General features: G+C 48.3%; 1 protein-coding gene across 6 annotated transcripts in view; it reads left to right on the forward strand.

The window, feature by feature from the left end:
• VDR (vitamin D receptor) overlaps positions 1–24,811 on the forward strand; it is a 62,731-nt gene that overhangs the window by 12,446 nt on the left and 25,474 nt on the right. For 4 of the 6 annotated variants that reach the window (XM_016923547.4, XM_063785697.1, XM_063785698.1 and 1 more), the window contains 2 exons: positions 9,810–9,890; positions 13,462–13,609. In XM_016923547.4, coding sequence (XP_016779036.1) covers positions 13,464–13,609 — 146 coding nt within the window. In that variant the 5' untranslated portion in view covers positions 9,810–9,890; positions 13,462–13,463. Of the gene's footprint in view, positions 1–9,809; positions 9,891–13,461; positions 13,762–24,811 lie in introns of all 6 variants that reach the window. The other 2 variants (XM_063785699.1, XM_024347889.3) reach the window with 2 other exon arrangements.

A 24,811-nucleotide genomic window follows, 5' to 3' on the forward strand; every position in this document is an offset into this window, starting at 1 on the left:
ATCAGAGATAAGGCAGCAGAGGCCAGAGTCAATGTCCACCACAGTGTGAGGCCAAGAAGAAATGCCGCCACATCCTATCCCTGGCCCTCCAGGGGTGTCCTGAAGAGGGACCCTACCCAGAAGGATGGCCAGAAGCCTGACCAAACAGCTCTGGAAAAGCTTGTTAGGGGGAAGTCATTCTAATCAGAAATGGAGGAGCAGCCGATGTCACCTTGGGGTGACTGCTGCTGCCCTTGAAAGTGAGTGGGAACCTCCTACGTGGCCCAGGTCCCGAGAAGCTGCATGAACACAGTACAGGGGAAGTGTCCACCCTCACTAATAACCTAGAAGATGGAGAGGGTAAGTTTGGGCAAATCAGCCGTGTATGGGACCGGAGCTGCCTGGTGGAGAGTTAGCCCAGCCCTGCCCATCTCAGAGGACCCTGGGGATCCTTCCCTGATTCTGACACAGGCTTCAGAATCTATCCCAGGATAAGTGAATGGCCTTCCCAGGCCTTCAAGAGCTGGGGCAGCCAGAAGTCCAGGCCCACTGAGCCAGAGCCCACCCCATGTCTAGGTGAAGGGGCATGGCAGGGCCATTCTTCTGCCAGGGCTTCCACGGTTCTCGCTGCCACCTCCTGACTCCAGCCCCTCGGCACCCACCTCAGCCTTCTCCTGAGTTCTGCTTTCTGCTTCAGGTGGTGGTGGGTGGGAGTGGGTGTTGGTGGTGCCGCTGCCCTGGTAACAGACAGAGGGGCATCGGCATCCTGGAGGTAGTCAAGCTTCAGGTCCCACTAGAGTGAGAACAGATGCAGGTACAGGATCAGCACTTGATGATGGGGGAGGTGGGGGATGGAGGTGACACTGGATGAGAAGGGACAGGAAGGATGATGGCTGTAAGGGTGGTAATCAGTGACAACTTGGGAGCCACAGGCTTTATGTTTTACGTGGAGGAAAAGTCCAGATTTGTAGCTCAGCTTCTCTGATTGTTAGGGGAGAGATTAGAACAACTCATTTCTCCTCACCCCAAGAAGTTTTGAAAGAGTTTTAGAAGCCACAGACAGTGGGTGGGGTGGTCAGTTTTTTTTCCCAGCTCAGCAAAATTGTGGCTTTCTGGGCAATGTTTGTTTGGGGTGGAGCTTTTGGGACTGAGAAGCAGGCATCCTGCCCTTCACAGCACCTCTCTCGGGCCTGAAGTTCTTCTCATTTTCCTGGATTCTCCATTGATTATACTAAAGCCAGGTACAGTTATAATAATAATAGTTAACACATAAAGCTTATGGTGTGCCAGGCACCCTTCTGAGGGCTACTCAGAGATCAGCTCGTTTGATCCCCACACAAGAACTGAGACTCAGGTATTATCATGTCCCTGTTTGTAGATGAGGAGACAGGAATGGGCTCTGGGGGCATCTGAACAGTGGTCAGGTGGCCAGGGGCATCAGGCTGGCCCAGGTGGCTGGACAAAGGCAAGGGGTCTGATCCCAAGGATCCCAAATATCTCAGAGCTGGTAGGACCTGGGGTTTGAATACTGACCTTTGACACAATGCGGAAGAGTCTACGTGACTCAGAGATCACGTTGGTCCCAGAAGGAAAATAAGGAAAATAAGCCTGGCCACCCTGGATAGGGGTAGGTTGTTGGGCCTCAAAGAGGTTTGCCTGAGCAAGAGTGGCTCAGGCCTGGGCAGGCCACTGTCCCCAGGAGCACCCTCCCTGCCCATCGCATCCCTCTGCCCCTCCCTCCTGCACATGTCACACTGACCACATCTGTAGACATCTTGAGTTGTAGCTGCAGATGGGGACCAGTGGCTCCCATTTTCATTTTAGCCATTTTGTCTCCTGCACCCACTCCCTTCATACAATCTAGTCAGAATAGCACTTCTAGGGCACACGTTCTCAGTCCAAGCTGTGGGAAAGCTCCCCTTATCCAAGAGAGTTTAAAGGTAGTGACTTGGGTTTTTGCGAGTGTTTTGTTTAGTAAGGACTTGTGGGGAGGAACCGTGCTAAGCCATAACCAATGAGGAGAAGCAAGACAGCCTGTCTGCCCCCAGGAGCCAGTCCTCTGCTCTTCTGCAGTCAGGCCACTGCCTTGGGGCTCTAGTCATTCCAGTGGAAGATGAATGTAACCTGCATGGTGACGTGACAACTGTTTCCTCCCTGACCCCAGAGGAGCTGGCTCTAGAAGGTTGGGATCAATCCTGAATTTAGTTTATGTGTTAGATTTATATATATATATAAAATATATAATATATATTATATACATAATATATATAATATATATATTACATATATATAAAATACAAAACAATAACCTTTCTGGGGTTTCTCGTGGCAGTTGAAATAGTCCCTCATGTGGTCGTCAGAAAATAAGCCATTCCTCATACCAATATGGGTTAAGCTCCTTGACCTCTGAGGAGCAGGAGTGCTTCCTGCTGTGTGTTTTAGAATCCCTCCCCGCCTTGTTTCGTGGCAGTGAAATGCCTCTTGGTCCTGTCCAAGTGTGTCTTTCACTGATTTTTTGAATCATGTTCTAGTTGCTTGGTCCTGCCACATGGGTCCAGTGTTCATTTGAGCATAACTGTACTAAATCCTTTTTCCAGATCAGTATAATAAAAGAGTGATGTGCAATTAAAAAAAAAAACAAAAAACAGTGGCTCAGGCCTATGTGGACTCAGGCTGAGGGTCCCAGCGTTAAGACAGATGCTTAGCCTGGAGGGAGGCACACAGGCACACTGGAAGCTGGGCTTGGGAATGGCTTGGAAGCAGCTTTCTCCTGCTGTCTTGAGCTGCTTTTTTGTTTTTGTTTTTGTTTTTAGAGAAAATCCCATTTAGCCATCAGCTGCACTAACACTAGCAGTAGTTTGGGTCTCCCCAAAGAAGGGCTGGACCTACTCTCTCCCTTTGGGGATGCCCCAGTTTCTATTTCTTGGTCTCCAAGTCACTGAACAAATAGCCTCCTTGTCTCATCAACTTTTCCCTGTAGCAGATATCCTTGGGAAGTACCCCCATGCTAGTGTCCCAGGAAGACCCACCTGGAGTAGAGAAAGCTCAGGCCAGGCATATCCCACTTTCCTCTAAAGTACTCCCTGTCTTGAGTTCTTGTTCATGTCTTTGGCCACGGGAGCTGAAGCCAGGAGCTGGAGTTAGTCGGGCAGGAGCATGTGGGTGATCCTAGCAACATTTTTGTTTCTCTGTGTTGATTGTAAGAATGTAGTCAATGCTGGGAGGACCTGCTGCAGTCTGCATCAGGCCTCCTACAGGGAACTCTCAGCCCCAAAGGGAGAGTACACACCAGCTTCCATGGCCCATTCCTACCCCACACCACATCCTCGCCCTGAAGCTGCTCAGGCAGGCGATTGGGGGTACTGGACTCGGCCAGGCTGGAGGTGAGAAAGTACACTTCCTTACTGTGTGGCCTTGGATATGTCACTTCCTCTCTGATTACCTCAGAGGAGACTGAGAAGAGACTGAGGCCATCAGAGAGGAAGTGACATGTCCAAGGCCACGCAGTAAGGGAGTATACTTCTCCTCTCTTGTTTTTATTGACTTTCTTAGAATTTTTTCTTTTTATTTGTAGTTGACACATAATAATTGTACATACGGAATACAGAGTGATATTTCAATATGGGTACACAATGTGCAGTGATCAAATCAGGGCAATTCGCTTATGTATTGCCCCAAACATTTATCATTTCTTTGTGTTGTGAACATTCAAAATCTTCTTTCCTAGATTTTGGGGAATAGAAGGTAAATTATAGTTAACCACAGTCACCCTGCAGTGTTGCAGAAAACCAGAATCCATTCTTCCTATCCAGCTTTAATTTGGTATTTGTTAACCAACCTCTCCCCATCTTCCCCTCCCTGCTACCCATCCCAGCCTCTAAATACCCATGGTTCTACTTTCACGGCCTCCGTTTCTTCAGTTGTAAAACCAGAGAGATTGAACTGCAGCTTCTAAATGGGCCAGTCCCCTATGCGTCACCGGCCACTCTCCAGCAGTGACGGGCATAGCCTGCCTGTTACCTGGAGAGCAGTAATCAGCCCAGAAATCTTGTTCACAAAGCTAAGGGCAGAGTTTCCATTGGAAAAAAGCAGCTTGCAGGAAAAATTGTTGATAAGAAGTGGAAATCTATCTAAGTAAGCCATGTATCTCCTGCTCCACTGCCTGAGGCCTCATGGGCTCCCCACTCTGAGTCCTGCCATGCTCCAAGAAGCTGCTAGAGTTCCCCAGAGTAGCCTTGGTGAATGAGAGTATGTAGCCTGGTTTCCATGGAGTGACCCACTAGCCCTGTGATATGGTTTGGTTGCGTCCCCACCGAATCTCAACTTGAATTGTATCCCTCAGAATTCCCACGTGTTGTGGGAGGGACCCAGGGGGAGGTAATTGAATCATGGGGGCCAGTTTTTCCCATGCTATTCTCATGATAGTGAATAAGCCTTATGAGATCTGATGGGTTTAGCAGGGGTTTCCACTTTTGCTTCTTCCTTAATTTTCGCTTGCCACTGCCATGTAAGAAGTACCTTTCACCTTCCACCATGATACTGAGGCCTGCCCAGCCATGTGGAATTGTAATTCCAGTTAAACCTCTTTCTCTTCCCAGTCTCAGGTATGTCTTTATCAGCATCGTGAAAACAGACTAATACACCCTGATACTGCAGGGGGTGTCAGTCCATGGCTTTTAGCAGGTTCTCAAAGGTGATGCATAGTCCCAAAAGGGTTAATGAAGAACAAGCTTCAGGGGTAAACTCCTTCCTACAACTACTGTGTCATCAGCCACTGAATTTCTCATCGTTCAGTCAGTCATAACTGGTGAGCCTCTTAAATGTTCTTAGAGGTTCTTAGAGCTGCGTTGCTGGGGCCCAGCCTCCTCTGGAAAGAGCCAAGTGGCAGACAGAGGAGGTGGCAGCCCTGCTGGGAGCACACCCAGCACTCACACTGCTCCATGGGCCCTTTCCATAGAACAGACACTGTTCTCTCCAGGTGCAGGCCACAAAGGCGGACGCGGTCTTTGCTACCACCTTACTCACTCTTCTTGTGGGGATCATGATCAAACCTGGGAATTTGATGGAGTCTAAATCAAAATTAAGTGTAACCCAGGCTATCTTCTGCTGCTTCTCCCCTGCAACTTCACTCACAACATAAGCATTACAGAGTGTTCTATTTTTATGATAATTTTCTAACTGATGGAAGTGAAGTGTCTTAGGGCTTAGTGTCTTAGAAAAGTCTAAGAGTCTTAGAAAAAGGGATCCTTTTCCTTTTTAATTTTTCTTTTCTTCTCCTTTTTTTTCTTTGAGACGGAGTTTTACTCTTGTCGCCCAGGCTGGAGTACAATGGTGCAATCTCTGCTCACTGCAACCTCTGCCTCCCTGGTTCAAGAGATTCTCCCGCCTCAGCCTCCTGAGTAGCTGGGATTACAGGCACCCGCCACCAAAGCCGGCTAATTTTTGTATTTTTTTTTTTTTTTTAGTAGAGACAGGGTTTCGCCATGTTAGCCAGGCTAGTCTTGAACTCCTGACCTCAAGTGATCCACCCACTTTGGCCTCCCGAAGTGCTGGGATTACAGGCATGAGCCACCGCGCCCAGCCAGGGCTCCTTTTTCTAATGTGCATATGGTACCATATGGTGGCCCCCTAAGCCCTCCTCTAGAGCTCCTGTGCGAATGGCCTAGTAGCTTTGTCTAACATGGCTACAAAAAGCTATCTAGGAGGAGCCATTGAAAGCTATGGGGTGCTATTCCATCTGTGCATGATACAGAGCTTTCTAAGCATACAGCCGTCCAAAGAGAGTGGATTGCCGTGGGAGGTGGTTCTCCACTAGGAAAATTATTCAAGCATGGGCTAGAAAACTGTTTGGCTAGAATGTTATAGAAGAAATTTAAGATGATTGGACTAGGTGGTGCTGTTGCCTTCCAATCTTGAGATTTTCAGAGCTGAATGTTATCTATTGGGTTTTACTGTGGACATTGTGGTCTGTAGAAAATAATTTCCAATCGTTCTTACACATATTTAAAAGAGGTGTGTATGAAGGAGCTGGGGAGACAGTCGGGGCAGGAAGTAGTTTGGATATGTTCTATTTATACAGTAAACCCTCTCCACTCCCCATTATTATCACTGTGTTCTCTGTCAGCTTCTTCTGGGAGGTACTGAGACTGTTCTGGACAAAGAAAATGGATACATGGTGGGGATGGTGGAGAAGAAAGAGAGGGTATCATCTTAGTTGGCCATGATATTGTTATGCCTGAGTTATGCACCAGAATAAAGAGATGACAAAAAGTTAGGTAGGTCATGCAGTGCTTAGCACTCGATGGGGCAGAGTTTAATGGATGATGAAACGAAAAATAGCAAGACAAGGGTGTGTACACACAAGTACATGTGCGGTTGTGGCTGGCGGACACACAGGCATATCTTCTCCTGGAAAAGCCCAACACTGGTTGACTCTGTGTGTGGCAATTTTAGGAAGAAGAATTGTCTCCCACTCTGTGGGGAAATAGCTTAGCTTTCCATTTCTTTCTAGAAGGAGTAGGAACTTTGGAACAATGTCAACAATTAGAAAGCCTAGTTTAGATCACTCCAGTCCCAACCTGGCAGAGAGAGGACCCCTCTCCTGGGGTCGATTACGGGCCACATCTTTTGTGCCCTTCCTGCTCATTGGCATCTGAGGATGAGTGAGTCTCACTCACTGAGGCATGAATGTTGTGGTTCATCTGGCTAATGAGGGATCAGGGAGAAAGCTTCATCTCATTTAAGGTCTTCTTTCCTGACGTGGCTCACACCTGTAACCCCAGCTACTTGAGAAGCTGAGGTGGAAGATTGCTTGAGCCCAGGAATTAGAGGCTGCAGTGAGCTGTGATTGTGCAACTGCACTCTAGCCTGGGTAACAGAGGAGACCTTGTCTCTTAAAAAGAAAAAAAAATAGTGCTTCTCATAATGGGAATTCCAGTCTTGGAGTTGCATGCTCTCAGAGCTAGAAAAGACATTAGTGGTCAGACTTCTTGTCCACTCCATGGTCCTTCTCAGAGTCACAGCTTTACCACCCTTAGGAGGGTCCAGTCAATGTGGAGTTAAACTGAGCCATGAGGGACTTTGATTTTTGTCCTCCCAGGGCTCTGCCCAGGACACCTGGCAGTTGCCACCCTGCAAGACTGCCGTAGGCGAGACGGCCCCGGGGATGCCCATTTAACAGAAGCTGCCGCAAGATGGGGCCGCCTGTGGTGTGGGCTGACAGGCAGACGTGTAGGAGAGGCAATGGTTGTGGCTTCAGTGACTGGAAGGAAACGTGTTATCTTCTCATTTCTTGCTAAGGCAAGGTCAGCACTGGGGTCAGGGTCAGGCAGGGTTTTTGATGTGGGATGCAGGCCCTGGAGGGATGGAAGCCAGGGGCTTTCTACAGAGTTGAGCTCCTCCCCCTCTGCTTCTCTGAAGCTTAGTGCTGGGGGTTTGGTATTTCTAAAGCAGGGTCAGGAGAGGGTTGCTCTGGGGACGGTCCCAGCAAAAGCAGTGGGATGTTCTGTGTACTCAGAACATGAATTGCTGGTGGGGTGGGCGTGTGACGTGGCAGAGGGCACGTATTAAGCAGTTTTTCCACCTGTCCTCCTTTCCACCTTATGTCTTTGCCCCACTTTCCTATAGGCTTGCACTTGGACTTAGAGGCTGAATCTAGGATATCTCTCCTAAAAGGACCGTCCACTATTGGAAAGTCGAGTGAGGAGGAGAGGCCCATCTATTGAATGGGATTTTCCCAGATGAGAGGGGCTGGGTGACAGAAAGTGGATGGAACCTGGCTGAGGCCTGCCATCCCTTGGCCTGGGGATCCTTGGAAGGAAAAGAACAATCCCCAGGTTCTTCCCTCATGACCTGGGGATTGTTCTCTGCATTGCTCCTGACTTAGTGGAAGTGAAAGGTGTCCATGGCTTAGGGTTGCAGAAATGACTCAGAGCTAAGCTACCTAGATTCAAATCCAGCTCCAAAGACAATCACCTTCCCTGTGCCTCAGTTTCCACCCCTAAGATAGGGGCAATAAAGTACCCACTGGAGGAGGCTCTTATGACAGTGAAGTGAGTGAGGACACAGGAAAACCATGGAGCAGGGCCCAGTGCGGAGCAGTAGGCATCTGCTCTGATGATTGTCATTGCAAAAGGACCCAGTTGGGCACTACAATCAGCCTGTCCTCATTTGGCCCCAGGAACCACCACTTGCCTAGCTGTGGGACCCTGGGCAAGTCACTCAGAGTGCTCTGAAATTTGGCTTTGCTACAAGTAGGACTGCTCCCTGCCTCACAGAACTGTTGTGAGGGCTAAATGAAATAATGTATGCAGAGCTTAGCAGGCCTGGCATGTAGTAAATACTCCGGAAACATTTTTTTTAAGTTCCAGGGTGGTTGTCTACCTGGATGTCACCTCTGACCTCTGAAAACCACAGGGATTGAGGATAGGAAAGCAGTGCTCCTTTCTGCATCCACCTGGTCCCCACCTCACCTTCCTGAGCACCAGGAAAGGAGCCTGAGGAGTCAATAAGGCCAGAGGAGGAACCCTGCAGAGCGTGGTCAGCTGGGAAGGACTTGGGCAGTAGGAGCAGAGGGGGCAAAGGAGGGCCTGGATTGGGGGTACGTGGCAGCATGCCTGTCCTCAGCAGACACCTCCCACTGCCCATGCTTCTTGTGGGGGTGGGCCAGCCCAGCTTAGGTTATCTTGGCTCATTGTCCACTAGTGTTTTCCTCAGATGCTCCCTGGGAGCTGGCAGTGCTGGAGGGGGTGGCAAGTGGCCTCAGTCGGCTCACAGTTCTAGGACTGGGCCCAGGTCTTGGAAGCCCCTTGAGCTCTCCCCCTTCCCTGCTTAGGCCACTGGAAGACAGAGGTCTCCAAAGAAAGACAAAAGCTGGGGTCTAGACATACCCCATCTGGGGTCTGACTTAAAGGCCTTTGCCAGGGTCACCTCCTGTTGGCATCAGAGAAGGAAAGAAGTGTGTGTTTGTGTGTTTGTGTGTGTGTGTGTGTGTCTGTCTATGTCTGCAGGTGGACAAGCAGGGCCGGGTGTGAGTGGAAGTGGAAAGGATACTATTCTGCCCATCCCTCCTTGCTGGCCCCCCAGCCAGCTGCTAAGATCCAGAGTCTGGGCAGCAGAGTCAACCCTACTGCAGCTGGGGGTGTTGAGCATGTCTGGGGAAGAGCTAAAAGTGGCAGAAAACATCCTGTTTGAAAGCAATGCTTTGCTGTATTTAACCCCTGCAACACCTGCTCCGCCTACACCCGGTCTCCACAGACAGGAGATCTCAGACACCTGCCTTTGAAGCTGTCCCAAGAGGCCAAGGCTGTGGGCTGCCATCCAAGCCTGCCCCATTCCCAGCTCCTGTGCGGCTCTTCCTCTGCCCTGCCTGGGGCAGCCGTCTTCCCGCTCTTAGCAGCAGGCCACATGGCCCAGTTGCTCTGCTTCCTGAGCTGCCTACAATCTGGAGATGGAGGGGGTAGTGAGAGTGTGGGTCTCCCTAACGAAAAGGCCCTTCCTCCCTCCTGACACCCTGGGCTGTGAGAGGAGAAGGAGTGCCTAGGCGGGAGGCTGTATCCTTCTGCCTGGGGCTGGTTGCCGCCACCGCTTCCCACTGCTCCTGCTACTCCCTGCCTCGAGGGAGGGCCATCCTGGCTGCTGCCCAGCCGCCACCCCCACACCCCTGCCAGCGATGACATGGCATGCCTGCTCCCAACAAGCCACTTCTGTTTGCAGTCACTGATCTGGGGACTAAAGTCCCTGGAAAGAGCCTCTCGTGCCCACTTCCTTAGAGACTGGGGAGGCGGTCAGCGCTCCGCCTTAGATAAAAGGTTTCCCCTTCTTCATTTCAGAAGCCTTTGGGTCTGAAGTGTCTGTGAGACCTCACAGAAGAGCACCCCTGGGCTCCACTTACCTGCCCCCTGCTCCTTCAGGTAGGTGTTTCCTCATCAGCCGCAACTTCCCTGGCTTTCTGTTTTCAAGGGGCGGGGTGGGGGGGAGGGGCATAAGAAGGTGGTGGGCCGGGGAAGGAAGGGATACCACCCAGGATTTTGCAAGGTGGGTCCCGGGCCAGCAGAGTCTGCAACTGAGATGCATGAGTGTGTGGGGTGCGGGTAGGAGTTCAGAGAAGGGCTCAGGAGATGGGGCTTGCTGGCTCCAGCCACGACCCTGGCTGGGCTCTCCTGTGCGTCTGATGTTTCCTATCCAGCCCCCATCTCCTCTTTCTCTTTCCTGCCTTCTTTAGTCTCTGCCTGTCATTCCTGGGACTTTCAGCTCTCAAGCCACAGAGGCTTGGACATCTCCACATGTGGACTCTGGTCCTGGGCGCTGGCTTCTTGATAGCAGCAAATAACCTCAAGCAGGGTTGGGTCTTCTGTCAGCTCCCCTGAAATGGTCTCATTCACTGTGGGCCTCTGGCTGCTTGATCCAGCCTTTCCAGCCTTCACCCCCAGCATAGAGACTTCGTGATGTCAAGGCAGCACCCCACCCCATTGCAGGACTGCCCCGTTGCTGTGCTGTGGTAGTATGTTGTTCCACTCGCTTGCATCATAGCATCTCCAAATGAGTCCATGTGATGCTGAACATGTATTGACTGATTTAACGGATATTCCTTCCTACCCCCCATTTGATTTCTCTGTTTTCCACGAAATCCACCGGATACTTGGGAGCCTGGATGACCCAGACTCTGTAGCAACACCACGATGACTCGGAGCTGCAGCATCTCAGCTGACCCAGGGTTAAGCCACAAGCATCCTGGACAGTTTCCCCTATTACCCCACAATGATATTGGGCCTCCGGGATGCTGGCCACATCTTGAATGTGTGCTATGTTTTAAAACCTGCAGGCATCAGCTTGGACTTGGGATGGTCTTTGGGGACAATGTTGATAGATCCACAAGCACTTTTTCTATTTTTAATTGTTTTTTAAATTATGAAACGTTTTGTATATTCAGAAGGGCATGCAAACACAGATATACAAAACATAGATGTAGTGTTTTGCTAATAATGATAAGAAGAAGATACCATATGCTGACTACTCAAAAAATAGAATACTGCTACTATATAATGCACACCCCTCCCCGATCTCATCTCTCCAAAGGTTTCTGTTAATCATTCCTTTGTTCTTTTTTTCTGAAGTTTTCTTATAGGTTCAGGGGGTACCTGTGCAGGTTTGTTACAAAGGTATATTGCAAGATACTGAGGTTTTGAGTATGAATGAATTGTCTCCCAGGTAGCGAGCATAGTACCCAATAGGTTGTTTTTCAGCCCCTGCCCCTGTCCACTTGTATTCCCAGTGTCCATTGTTCTCATCTTTATGTCCATATGTACATGATGCTTAGTTCCCACTTATAAGTGAGAACATGTGCTATTTTGTTTTCTGTTTCTGGCTTTGTTTCCTTAGGATAATGGTCTCCAGCTGTATCCATGTTGCTGCAAAGGAAAAAGGACAGTGTATGTGTGTAAAAAAGACAGTATACGTGTGTAAAAAGGACAGTATGTGTGTGTATATATATATACACACACACACACACACACATATACTGTATTTTCTTTATCTAGTCCAGAGTTGATGGGCACCTGGGTTGATTCCGTGTCTTTGCTATCGCTGCAATGATCTTTGTTCTTTTTCTGAAAGTGCTTCTCTCTTTATATATAGGTATATATTTATACTTGCTAAACTTTAATGTATATATAGTTGCTAAAATTTAATATATACATTAAATATGTATCTATATATTTATTAATATATAATATATATTAATATGTATTTATATATTTAATGTATATATTATATATACATTAGAGTTTAGCAAGTATAAATCTAGCTGTGAAAGAAATTAGCAATAGTGTCACTATTACTATTAGGATAGTTCAAAAGTAATTGCGATCTTTGCCATTATTTTTGATGGCCAAAACCACAATTACTTTTGCACCAACCTAATACATTAAGGTTTCCAGGAAAAGAAAAGCTAAATGAGGTTAGGGAATCTCCGAGGTCTGTGACCGGGATTCCCTCTGTCCCTTTGAGACTGATGATAACATATTCTTGCTTATCTGCACCACTTCTTTCCCTTGGTGTGAAGCTCTTTGGGGAATTTTTAGAAAGTATTTGTTTTATTCATTTGGCAGTAGTGGTTTCTAGACATATCTTAAGGTTTGGGCCTCTCTGGGCCACATTTGTAAAGGGGATGATGATAATAGCATCTACACCATGAAGTGGTATGAAGGTGAAATAAGACTTAATGAGCTTTGATATTCCACACCCTAGATTAGAGATCATGGGCCTAGTCATTGAAAAGTAGCTCAGAGCCTCCCAAGGGCCCCCAGAATCTGCCTCTGTCACCCAAGGGCAGGAGGAAATGGTACCCTGGGGTGGAGTGGGTTCTTGTCTCTTCTTTCCTGGCTTTCTCTCTTATTTTTCTTCTGACATGAAGGACCCTTTGCCTAGCGTCAAAAGGGTCACTGAAACCTGTAATGACCCTTTTGAGGATTCAGATAAAATTGGGAGAACTGGGAGGCCGTAGGGTCTGAAAGCATTTCAGGGCAGTCTGAGGTATCCCAGAATCATCTCTGAGCCTGACAGTAGACGGGATCAGACGCAGCAGGCAAAGCTGGGGGCCCAGTTTTGGCTAATGAAAGAGTCAAGCCAGCTGCTTCCTGAGAAGGCCTTCCCAAAGCTGTGGGCTTTCGTTCCCTCTGTCTCTTCTCCCTTTCCTCAAGTATGAAATCCATCTCTAGATGATAATGCCTGTTTAGAAAAACCATCTCTGAAAACACAATTAATTGTATAGGACTCACATGACTCAGAAGGACATTCAAAATAATGTTTTAAGTATTATTGCCAAAAAAAAGGGGGGGAAATATCTTGAAATGTTGATTGTCTTGGTACAGGAACACCAGGGGCATAAGCCTATTAGCCCTGAGCTTTATGGTTGCGAGGAGCTGGGGCTGGAATGACCAGGGCACCTAAATCCTCAACTCCCCCCACCCTCAAGAGGAGGAGACCTGAGGGTTTCTCTCCACATGTAGGTGCTGAGGCTGAGGGAGGACTCCCATTTTCCTTTGGAGGGGGTGTTGGGCAGGATAGAAGCCCCTGACCTGGTTCAGGTCTGTGCCTGAGGCAGAGCTAGTGCCAGTAGCATGCATGGGTTCATGCATATGATCCTTACACCCTGGAAGTAAAACACCTCTTCCAATGCAGACAGCGGGGGCATGCAGAGGTGAACCACTAAACCCAAATTAACCTGACAGATGCAACATCTGAAACCAGGCAGCTGATTCCAAGCCATGCTCTGAGCCAGCTATGTAGGGCGAATCATGTATGAGGGCTCCGAAGGCACTGTGCTCAGGCCTGGGCCCTGGGGAGATGCCCACCCTTGCTGAGCTCCCTGGTGGTGGGGGGTGGGGGCGGTGGGATGAGGCTGGGGGTGGGTGGCACCAAGGATGCCAGCTGGCCCTGGCACTGACTCTGGCTCTGACCGTGGCCTGCTTGCTGTTCTTACAGGGATGGAGGCAATGGCGGCCAGCACTTCCCTGCCTGACCCTGGAGACTTTGACCGGAATGTGCCCCGGATCTGTGGGGTGTGTGGAGACCGAGCCACTGGCTTTCACTTCAATGCTATGACCTGTGAAGGCTGCAAAGGCTTCTTCAGGTGAGCCCTCCTCCCAGGCTCTCCCCAGTGGAAAGGGAGGGAGAAGAAGCAAGGTGTTTCCATGAAGGGAGCCCTTGCATTTTTCACATCTCCTTCCTTACAATGTCCATGGAACATGCGGCGCTCACAGCCACAGGAGCAGGAGGGTCTTGGTGAGTGGTATCTTCTTTTCCCTCCTCTCAGCTCCAGATGTTCCTCTGACTCTCTTGGAAATCACTTTCCTGAGATTGCTGTGTGGGTCTCTGTCTTTCCATTACACCTGTAACCCACAGCCTCCTGCACCAACCCATGTGTCCATCCTTCCAGAGTGAACCTCCTCCCTGTTGATGATCACAGCTTCCTCACCCAAGAGACAGGCATGTCTTTGGGGAAAGCCCAAGAACTTGGTTTCAGAGCTTGCCTTCCCATCCAATCCAAACTGTTCCTTGGAACAAGGGAAATGGCACCTCTTGTCGGGTCATCACGATCTGTACCCATATCTTCACCCAAGGACTGTTTGTCCTGGTCTGAAAGCCAACCTTGGAACACCCAGGCAGTGTCAGGAATGTACCTGCATTCCTGTTTGATCAGGGCCAGTTTCTTTACCAACACACTCCCCTTACATGAGCCCAGGATTACAGATGTGAACGGTGTGGGAAAAGCACTGGAGGTTCCCATTCAAAGCCAGGGTGGGAGCGTGGGAAAGGGATGAATTGGGGCAGGAACTGGGAATCATGAGAAATTAGCATTTGGCATGTATTGGAGAGAGAGAGAGAATAGCCTGAAAGAAGGCAGCCAAAACAGATCTTCTGTCTAGCGGTCTAGACTGGAGGTGGCTATGGCAGGGCTCTAACCATCAAATGAGGAAAGCACAAATCAAGTCCAGAGGAGGATGCTGAGGTCGGCTTGGTTGTTGTCTAAACCGGAGTGCTCTCCTCGCCTTGGGGGCACAGTGAATTCAAGTCCAGGTGCTTCTGTGGGACTCTTACTCAAGGACTTGGGGGCTCTCTGTCAACACAAGCTCCTGATTCACATGCCCTCTGCCTCAGGAATCAGCAGGCCAGAGTTTCATTGCCTTGAGCAATCGCTGGGCAGCGGGGTTTCTGCGGGTGCTAATTGCCTGTTTGGCCTGGCACTGGCTGCCCGCTTGGCTTCCCGGCAGCCTACTCTCCAGCTCGGGGAACCAGACAAGCAGCATCGCTGGCTGTAAGTCGTGTTGCTGCATTTGCCAATCCTTGGGCCTGAGGTCCACACATCCTGCAGGGTGGGCCTTCTAGAGCCCCAGTTGTGTGTCCCAGGTGACACATGGACCCTTTCCTGCCAGGTCCTGGAACTTGGGGGGCTGCCTTGAGTGCTAATGAGAGGGGAATCTAACGCACACCTCAGCGCCTGCTTACTACCATGAAACCCATCAGAAAGGCGTGGTCTGGGGTGCTGGCCATGGCAATAATTTATGGGATGTCCTTGCTCAAATGGATGTCCTTGACATCTCTAGGTTTTAGTTAACTCAACTAATGGCATGCATGTATTGATATCCACCCCCTCTGCTACATAGTGTTAATCTGAGGATTAATGAGATGACATGTAAAAAAGTGCTTTGAAAAACACTTTTTCAGTCTGATGAAAAAAGCTGAGATTTTTGAGCCTGATGGGCCACCACTGCTGCCCTTCATGGAACCATGCTCTCATAAAATAAACAAAAGCCTCGCAGCCAGCCAGCCAGCCACTTTCCTCGTGTGTGTGTGTGTGTGTGTGTGTGTGTGTGTGTGTGTGTGTGTGTGATTTTTTTTGTAGTGATGGGGCCTCCTTATGTTGCCCAGGCTGGTCTCAAACTCCTGGGCTCAAGCGATCCTTCCATCTTGGCCTCCCAAAGTTCTAGGATTAGAGGCATGAGCCACCATGTCTGGCCTTGTGTTTCTTTCACTCATTCCGTCACCAGACTTCAATCTGCATTTATAATCTGGCATTGGGCTAGGAGCTGTCAATATGGAGATTCTCACCAAAGGTCATATCTTGTCAGTCTGCAACCAAAGCATTTGGTTATGGAGTCTCTACCCCCAAATCCACTCTCTCCTCCTAGGCCTCCTCCCCCCTGAGATTCAGCTCTGGGAAATGAGAATCTTAGGTGGCAGCTGGTTGGGTGGTGACACATTGGAGGCCAGTTCCTCACTGGAGTGGCTCTGACTGCTATGCATCTGTGGTTGCTGCCCTTGGACACACCACTAGGCTGGGAATCCTCAGGACAGGAGCATGTGAGGCATCTGGGTGGAGAGAGGACAGGTCGTGTCATGCCCCAGGCTGAGTGTGGAAGATGGCAGAATGAACAAGGATGGTATGTTTGTAATCTGTGTCACCACAGACTGACAGAGTGGCTGTGTTGCTTATGGGCACATGATGCCACCTTAACCCACTCTTAGCCCACCTTGACAAGAGCCCTTAGAGTCTGTTGCTGGCTGTTGGTCACAACCACTGCCTGCAATGCCTGGCACTATGGGCTGCAGGCTGGTTTTGTCTTGTTACCCTGTCCTCAGTCTACCTTACTTAGATCTTTACTGTCTCTGTCTTGATGACTAAGCTAGGCTGCTACATTTTAAAGAGCCAACATGTCTGTCATTTGCTTGAGGATGTGGATGAAAGAGAATGAGTGGGGTTATCTATGGATTGTTCAAGAGTAATGTTCAGAAACTTGAGGGAAGGTCACTGAAGCTGTCAAGAAAGACAGCTGCAAGGTTCTGAATTTTGTTTGATATGTACATAAACAAACACACACGTGCACACACACACACACAGTCAACCTTCATTATTCATGGATTCTGTATTTGCAAATCTGCCCACTTGCTAAAATTTACCAAAATCAATACTTGCAGCCCCTTTGTGGTCATTTGTGAACATGTGCAGAGCAGTGAAAAATTCGCATGACTTGGCACCTATCTTCTCAGCCAGGGTCTTCACAATCTATTTAGTGCTACGTTTTTTGCCTTTTTTTGATTTTTGTTGGTGACTTTGCTGTTTAAAACAGTTCCCAAGCGTAGTGCTGCACTGCTGTCTGGTGTTCCTAAGTGCAAGGCCGTGATGTGCCTCACAGGGAAACTATGTGTGTTAGACAAGCTTCCTGAGGACAACAGTGCTGCTGGCTGTTTGTTCAATGTTAATAACTCAACAATATCTATTGAATAAGATATCTTTAAACAGAAAACTCACATAAGACAAGGTTATGTGTTGATCAGTTGATGAAAATTTTGTGACCAGAGGCTTGCAGAAACCTCACCCTGTGTTTCCTCCAGGAACAGTGTTTCAATATTCACTAATCCAGTGTCCACAGTGACTATAGACCATAACTACCATGAATAATGAGAATCAGCTACACATACATCATTTCTCCTCTTCTTCCACCCCTGATGCCTGCTTCTCCTTCTTTGCTTCATCCAAATTTTATTTGGAAGTTTTCCATTTTGATCTGGTCCAAATAGTTGCTTGAGAACCCTGTGGTCACTCATATCTGTTTGTGAAACTCTGATCCTAGGAAGCAAGGACAATGTCAGTGGTCTGTACCTTCTCTGTGGTGGGCACTGCATCCTTGCATCCTTGGGAACACAGAGATGACAGGAACCAAGTCCTTGCTCTCAAGAAGCTTGCTTGACCATTTCCTGATAGTTATTGATAGACAGCATTGCTTGAATATTGGGTCACTAGCTCTTTTCCAAGCCCTGGAGACCAGTAATCCAATCCCATTCGACCATGTAGTATTTGGTTTGGCTTCTAAGATAGTTAACTAAACTGCTCTAGGAGCTAGTTGTTATCATCAAAACGAGTCTAAGACTCATAATCTAGCTGAAGTGTGATGATGGTTAGAAGGTTAGAGAGGGATCACAGTTCTATTGATCTATGATCGGGCATTAGAGGCCATTGCTGGTCAATTCCTCCTGCAAGCTATTTCATGTTGCTTGTGCTTCCTGTTATTCTGGAATACAGGGACATCTTCAGAGAAAGATGATATTTCCAGTGTGAATATAAGGTTGGCACAGGCAGGCTTATAGATGGCCAGACACCTCTTGGCTATATGTTAACAATTAAAGCATAAGTAAGAGCCAGAGGAGGAAAAACATTTGGAATAGGTCTATTCCAAATGATATATATAGTGGATGATCCATATATGTATATGCATGTGGATGCATATGGTCATGGATGGCTTCGTCCGGAGTCTGATATAAAGGAAAAGGTGTAATGGACAGAGAAGAAAATCAGAGGAACCCCTTTGATGAAGAGAATGAAGGTGGATGGTGAGGTTTAAGAGCTGATCCTGGAAGGCAAGATGAGAAACAGGTCATCGTTTGCCTGCTTATCTTGTCTTCTTCCTCCCTGTTGGGATGCTTAAATAAGGACTCTGTGCAGCTACAAGCTAACAAAGACAGTGCAGAGAAGTGCATTTTCGCTTCCTAGCTCCAAGGTTCTTGAGGACTTTGTTAATTATGGGTCATGCGGAGTGCAGGGTGCAAAAGGTAGGCTGGCGAGGATCCAGGAAGATGAGGAATGTTCTGGCATTCAGGAAGGTCACCCCACTGATATTTGTAGCTCTTCTAGCAACCTGATGTGAAAGGAAGCAGAGAAATAGGGCAGATGTCCAGGAATTTAAAACCTAAACTGCTTAAAGGAGAGAAAATAGAGAAAAAAGTGAGGAACAGCAACACAGGGTATTCTATGGGCACAAGTAAATGAGTGACCAAGAAGTCAGTGTTGCTGGAGAGACTTTGTCCAGGTCCACTTTGGCAGCTGACCTCCATTCACAGATATTCAAGGATGTGAATGAAAGAGAATGAGTGGGGTTATCTATGGATGTTCTAAGAGTAATGTTCAGAAGCTTGGGTAGAGGAGGCCAAAATATTTGGAGAGGGAAGGTCACTGAAGCTATCAAGAAAGACAGCTGCAAGGATAGGATTTTACATTACCTTTTTGTCATTCTTTTATTTCTTTTGAAATTCAGCACTCTAATCAGGGCTCATTTGCATGACTTTGCACTCAGCACACACTTGAGATCTTCCCTGTGCTTGGGTTATACAGGGCCAGTGGAGAGCATGGTCAGATGTGACCCCACACTTCCAAAGCATCCTTCTAGAGACTGCCTGAATCCCTAGAGGGATTTGTCCTAGAGGAGTCCTTCAAACAGCCTCTGCTTCATGCTCCTGGACTTTGGGAAAGCATGTTTTTGACTGCTGCTCTAGCTTGGATTGAGAGATGGTACATTCCTGATGAGAACCATAGTATATATGAAGATCAGTGTATTAGTCCATATTCACACTTTTATAAAGAACTACCCAAGACTGAGTAATTTATAAAGAAAACAGGTTTAATTGACTCATGGTTCTGCATGGATGGGGAGGCCTCAGAAACTTACAATCATGGCGGAAGGTAAAGGGGAAGCAAGGCCTGTCTTACATGGCAGCAGGAGAGACAGAGAGCAAGTGAAGGGGGAAGTGCCACACTTTAAAAACATCAGATCTTGTGAGAACTCACTCAGTATCACAAGAACAGCAAGGGGGAAATCTGTCCCCGTGATCCAATCATGTCCCACCAGGCCCCTCCTTCGACACATGGGGATTACAATTCGAGATGGGATTTGGGGGGGGACACAGAGCCAAACCATACCAGTCAGATTCCTTGGAGTCAAACAGTTCTTGATTCTAATTCCAGCTTTCAGACTTGCTAGCTGTGACTTAAAGCAAGTTATTTAACTTTCCCATGCCTTTTTGTGTCACTTGTAAAACAGGGATAATATCTACCCAAAGGTTGTCGAGAGCATTGGAGATAGTATGTAAAATACTGACCTAGAAATCTTCCAATGGTGATAGCTAGTATCATCCCTTTTTAGTGTCTTAGTTTTGAGGACAGATGATCCTTTCTTCCTTTTCTCTACCACGGAACTTGGAAAGTATAACTATGTGATGTGTAGGCAGTGGTCTCTGAAAAGAGGTTCCTAAACAGAAGGAGTTAAATATCAGGTATGAAGAGGGAAGGGCTGGGCCAGGGGCTCTGAGAGAGCTTCATGTCGGTCAAAGGCTGGGTAGAACTGGCTGGTGCTCAACAGAACTGGACAGTGGTTGCTGTAACTAGCACAGGGGCTGTGGCTCTAGATATCAGGAGCTACAGCATATGAAACAGAAATATGGTTTCAAACTCTGCTGCCTGCAGGCTCCCATGCTAGGCACCCAGAGAGCAGGCCTAAGACATGGTGTCTGCTTCAGGGGTCTCAAATTCTTAATGAGATGGTTAAAATCTACTTTAAAATCTACTTTCACCCACTCTCAGCACTCCCTCCCACTGCCTCTTTCTGCTAGTTTCTCTTCTTTCCCTTTATTTAGGGTTTCCTTTGTCCAGGTCCTGTTCCCTTTTCCTTTATTTAGTTCTTACAACCCTCTCTGAAATGTTGCTCCCATTTTACAGATGTGGAAACTAATGGATGGGAAGGTTAAGTAACTTGCCCAAGGTTGTGCTTTAAGATTTAAACTCAAACATATCGATCTAACCAAAGAGTGCATTTCATTTTTAATGTTTAGGTAGTTGTAGTGGGTAGTGGATTTTTTAAATGTAACGTCATAATATGGCTTTTTAAAAAGCCAACAGTTTAAGAGGATATGTAAGTGAAAAGTAAATCACCTATTCAACCCAATTCTTAGTTCCCTACCTCCTCCGGGAAGCTGTCACTGTTGCCAGCTCATCGTGTTCGCTTCCAGATTCTTTATGTAAAAGTGCATGTGTGTGTGTGTGTGTATGTGTGTGTGCACACACGTCACCATTCTGCATCTTGGTTTTATCTGCTAAAGAACACTTCTTCAAGCTCATTCCCATTTCAGCATTCTTCCTCTTTCTTTTTCATAGTCACAGAGTATTATATGGAGGTTCTATGAGATAAGAAACCAGTGCCTGGCTGGGCACGGTGGCTCATGCCTGTAATCCCAGCACTTTGGGAGGCCAAGGTGGGTGGATCATTTGAGGTCAGGAGTTCGAGACCAGTCTGGCCAACATGGTGAAACCCCATCTCTATTGAAAATACAAAAAATTGGCCAGGCGTGGTGGCACATGCCTGTAATTCCAGCTACTCAGGAGGCTGAAGCAAGAGAATTGATTGAACCTGGGAGCCAGAGGTTGCAGTGAGCCCAGATCGTGCTGCTGCACTCCAGCGTGGGTGACAGAGTGAAATTCCGTCCAGAAAAAAAAAAAAAAAAGAAAGAAAGAAAGAGAGAAAAGAAGGAAGGAAGGGAAGGAAAGACAGACAGACAGACAGACAGATAGAAAGAAAGAGAGGAAGGAAGGAAGGAAGAGAGAGAGAGAAAAGAAAGAAAGAAAGAAAGAAAGAAAGAAAGAAAGAAAGAAAGAAAGAAAGAAAGAGAAAAGAAAGAAACCAGTCCTCTGTCATGGGCATTTAGGTTTGGTCTTTGGCTTCTCCAGACAGAGCTGCAGTAACCACCATTGCGCCCATGGACCGATCTACCCACAGGATAAATACCTGGAAGTGGCTTTACTGCGTTAAAATGTCTGTGTGTTTAACATGCTTTGCATTGCCAATTGCCCTCCAAAAAAAAAAAAAAAAAAAGTCTGTGCTCTTTTCTACAGTGCTAACCATCCTTTAATGTTTTTTTAAACCCACCTGAGGAGAACCCCCTGATGCTGCCTCTCACATACATGTAGGCCCCTACATCATTTGATGTAGGTCTTTTTATTCCTTTAGATTTGCTGGGCTATAATTGACAGATAGGCATGGTCTATATTTCAGGTGCACAACTCGATGTTCTGCTATAAATATACATTGTGAGATGATCACCGTAGTCAAACTAGTAAGCATTCCCAGCATCTCACATAGCTTTCAGATCAGGAGCTCTCGCTAGTTCCTGTATCCTGAGCAGACGCTGGAATCTCTGTGACAGTGCAGTGGAGATGGAGCCCAGAGGGGATAGTTGACCCTACGCCTGGGTTATGCAACGTGCGTCTCTGCTGGCAGAGGCCACCTACTGGAGAAAGGCCCAACTGTCCCAGGCCTGAGGCCCTGGCCCCAGGCTCTTGATGCTTTTGTGAGGTTTTTGTCTCTTTCTGTTTTGATAAACTGGTCTCTGGCATGAGAATCGGTCAATGTCCTCTCTCACCCCTGGCTTTCTAGAAACTGCATCTATATTTAGCTTGGTTGCCCCACCCCTACCCCCCTTCCTGAGCTGGGGTATAAATGCCAACCAACCAGAGGATGACAGGGTCCAGGCTCAGAGAGCAGCTGAGGCAATGGGCTCTCATGGAAACCTGAAGCTCTTGTTTCTCAAATCCAAACCAGCTCACAGGCAATTAGTATTGGGAGGAAGGCAGGGTAGGGTGTAGACCTTCAGGACAAAGCACAGAGCCAGGGTTGGGCAGTCTGGCTGCCCTGACTCCTCGTGGGCAGAGAGTAAATGACAGCCACACATGTGGAAGTGCCCTTGGAAGGCAGGAGAACAGGGAAGAACAGGACCTCTGAGCCAAGAGGATCTGTGGCCCAGCAAACAGACATGTTGGGCCAGACACACCTGAAAGGCCAGCTCTGGGATCTGAGTTCCAGAGAGCCTCTGGGTCTGGCAGTTGGAGCTGGGGAGCAAACTTTCTATACCCTGAACACTGACCCCACGATCCAGAGCGTAATGGTGTCCTCTTCCTTTTCGGTGTTCTCGGGCTTCATATGACAACTCTTAAGCAGAAGCAAGGGTGCCAAACTTTTTTTTTACCCCCAGTACTTTCTCTTTTATTTTTTATTTCTAGAGACAGGATCTCACTTTGTCACCCACACTGAAGTGCAGTGGCACAATCTTGGTTCACTGCAGCCTTGACCTCACCGGCTCAAGCGATCCTTCCACCTTAGCCTCCCAAGTAGCTGAGACCACAGGCGCATGCCACCATGCCTGGCTAATTTTTTAAAATCTTTTGTAGATACAGGGTTTCACCATGTTGGCCAGGTTGGTCTCAAACTCCTGAGCCTAAGCTATCTGCCCACCTCAGCCTCCCAAAGTGCTGGGCTTACAGGCGTGCTCACGCCACTGCACCCAGTCCCAGTACTTTCTCTTAATTCAGCTCTGCACTATTTTCTCTTCCTATTCCTTTTTTTTTTTTTTTTTTTTTTTTGAGACGGAGTCTCGCTCTGTCCCCCAGGCTGAAGTGCAGTGGCACGATCTCAGCTCACTGCAAGCTCCACCTCCCGGGTTCACGCCATTCTCCTGCCTCAGCCTCCCGTGTAGCTGGGACTACAGGCGCCCGCCAACACGCCCGGCTAATGTTTTGTATTTTTAGTAGAGACGGGGTTTCACCGTGTTAGCCACAATGGTCTCGATCTCCTGACCTCGCGATCCGCCTGTCTCGGCCTCCCAAAGTGCTGGGATTACAGGTGTGAGCCACCGCGCCCGGCCTTCTCTTCCTATTCCTAGCCTCATTCCTGTTGTCAGGCAAAGTGGGGCTGAGTGGCAATCTCCAACCCTCCTGTGTATAGACATCTGAGATGGAGCTTCATATTTAAAGTGACATGAGAAAAATGAGAGAAAGATGGCGAAGCAGTGGAATCTCTTTTCAGGCAACCCTGCAGCTGGGGGGGCTGCCCCCAAGTGAGGGTCAAAGGCAGGCTCCCTGGAGCCTGGGGAAGGACAGACGGGGCCTCTGATAGGCCCTGGGGCCTCAAGAAGCTCTCAGTCCCGGGCCCAGTCTGGTGAGGGGCTTTGGCTCACATCACTGTAGGTGGTGGCTGGGCTAGGCTGACGATGTGCTGTCTTCTTGGTGCCCATGGCCTTGCAGGCTTAACAGGAAGAGCTCTGAGCCAGACAAGACAACCAGTGGGAGGACAGAGCAGCCCCTCAGTGACCAGAGCGAAATGCCCGGTTGTTGAAAAACAAAAAAAAAAAGGAAATGAGAGTTTCTTCTGAAATAGAAACTTCTGGTCCTTGAGTAAGTTTAGAGAATTACAGGCATTCTGAGGCCTGAGCATTTGTGGTGACGGATGAAGCCTCAAGAACCACAAGGTTGGTGGGAGGGACACCAATCTCATGTCCTGGAACATACAGATGTCCCTGTGGGGATGATTGTATCTCGTTTCTGGGGAACCCTAACAGTTCCCAAGATGCTTCCATATTCTCTTGTCCCTCCAGAAAAGCAGCAGTAAACAAATAGAGGTGAAAGGCAAAAGGCTTTTTGTTTCTACGAAGATGGAAAAAAGCCTGGCGTATAACTTCTTTCTTGTTAGCTACTGCAGGGTTAGGACTGGGCCTGAGGCAGGCTAGACTTGGAGCTAAGGAGCCCCTGATAGCCTGGTGCTGCTCCACCTCCTGACAACCCTGGCTCTGCAGTAGGCCCCTTGGGTGATGAGGGTTGTCACAGCAGGGTACCAGAGCCAAGGTCCAAAACCAACAGCAGCTGCTTCCTTGACTGTTGGGTCATTCTTGGCATTGAGCCACCTGGGGCTGTTTGGGGCATCAACTTCACTGAGCACTTTAAGTTTCTGGGGTTGAAAACAATCCAGGAAGCTAAAGGCTAAGCCTTAGATCCCTAAGACTTCCAGACCTAGGAGCCTGCACTTCTTGCTGAATATCCTCACCTGTAAGTTTCTTAACCTCAGTGGTCCCACGTATAAAGGGAGGGAGTTACACTGATGGTCTCTTGGGCCCTCTGTGGATCTAAGAGTCTGGGCCTGCCTGGGACTGCCAGTAGAGCCCTACTCTGGTCTCTTCTCTATCCCAGGGGCTGAGTCGGTGTGGTCCCCAGCTGTCCATTTGCTAGAGCAAGCTTGACAATTGATGAGTGCGATTCCCCTCAACCCCATGTATGTTCTAGTGAATGTGAACAGTGAGTCATGTTTTACCAAGAATCCTAACTAACGCCTGGCCCCTGAGCAGATGATGTCAGTAGCTCATCTCCAGGAAGGAAATGGTTGGGCCTGGGCTTTGGCTTGGAAGGCTTGGGCATCTTCACACTCAGCAGTTCCTTGGAAGATGCTGCTGCTCATGCAGACAGTGATTCTGCCACCATCTTTCCCCATCTAACTATGTCAGAAAAGTGGGGCCTACTCCTGCTGGGGCTGGGAGGAGGACAGGACTCTCAGGACATGGATGATGAAAAGCCTCTAGGGAGGTGCCTCAGGGAGGTGTCCTTTATGCAGCCTCCCAAAGTCCACGTGGTGTGGCTGGCAGTGGGAGAGAATGTTCGAATTAGGAAAATGAGCCCTTAAATGTG

This window comes from Pan troglodytes, chromosome 10 (genome assembly GCF_028858775.2).
Source record: "Pan troglodytes isolate AG18354 chromosome 10, NHGRI_mPanTro3-v2.0_pri, whole genome shotgun sequence".
In the NCBI taxonomy this organism is placed as follows: Eukaryota; Metazoa; Chordata; class Mammalia; order Primates; family Hominidae; genus Pan; species Pan troglodytes.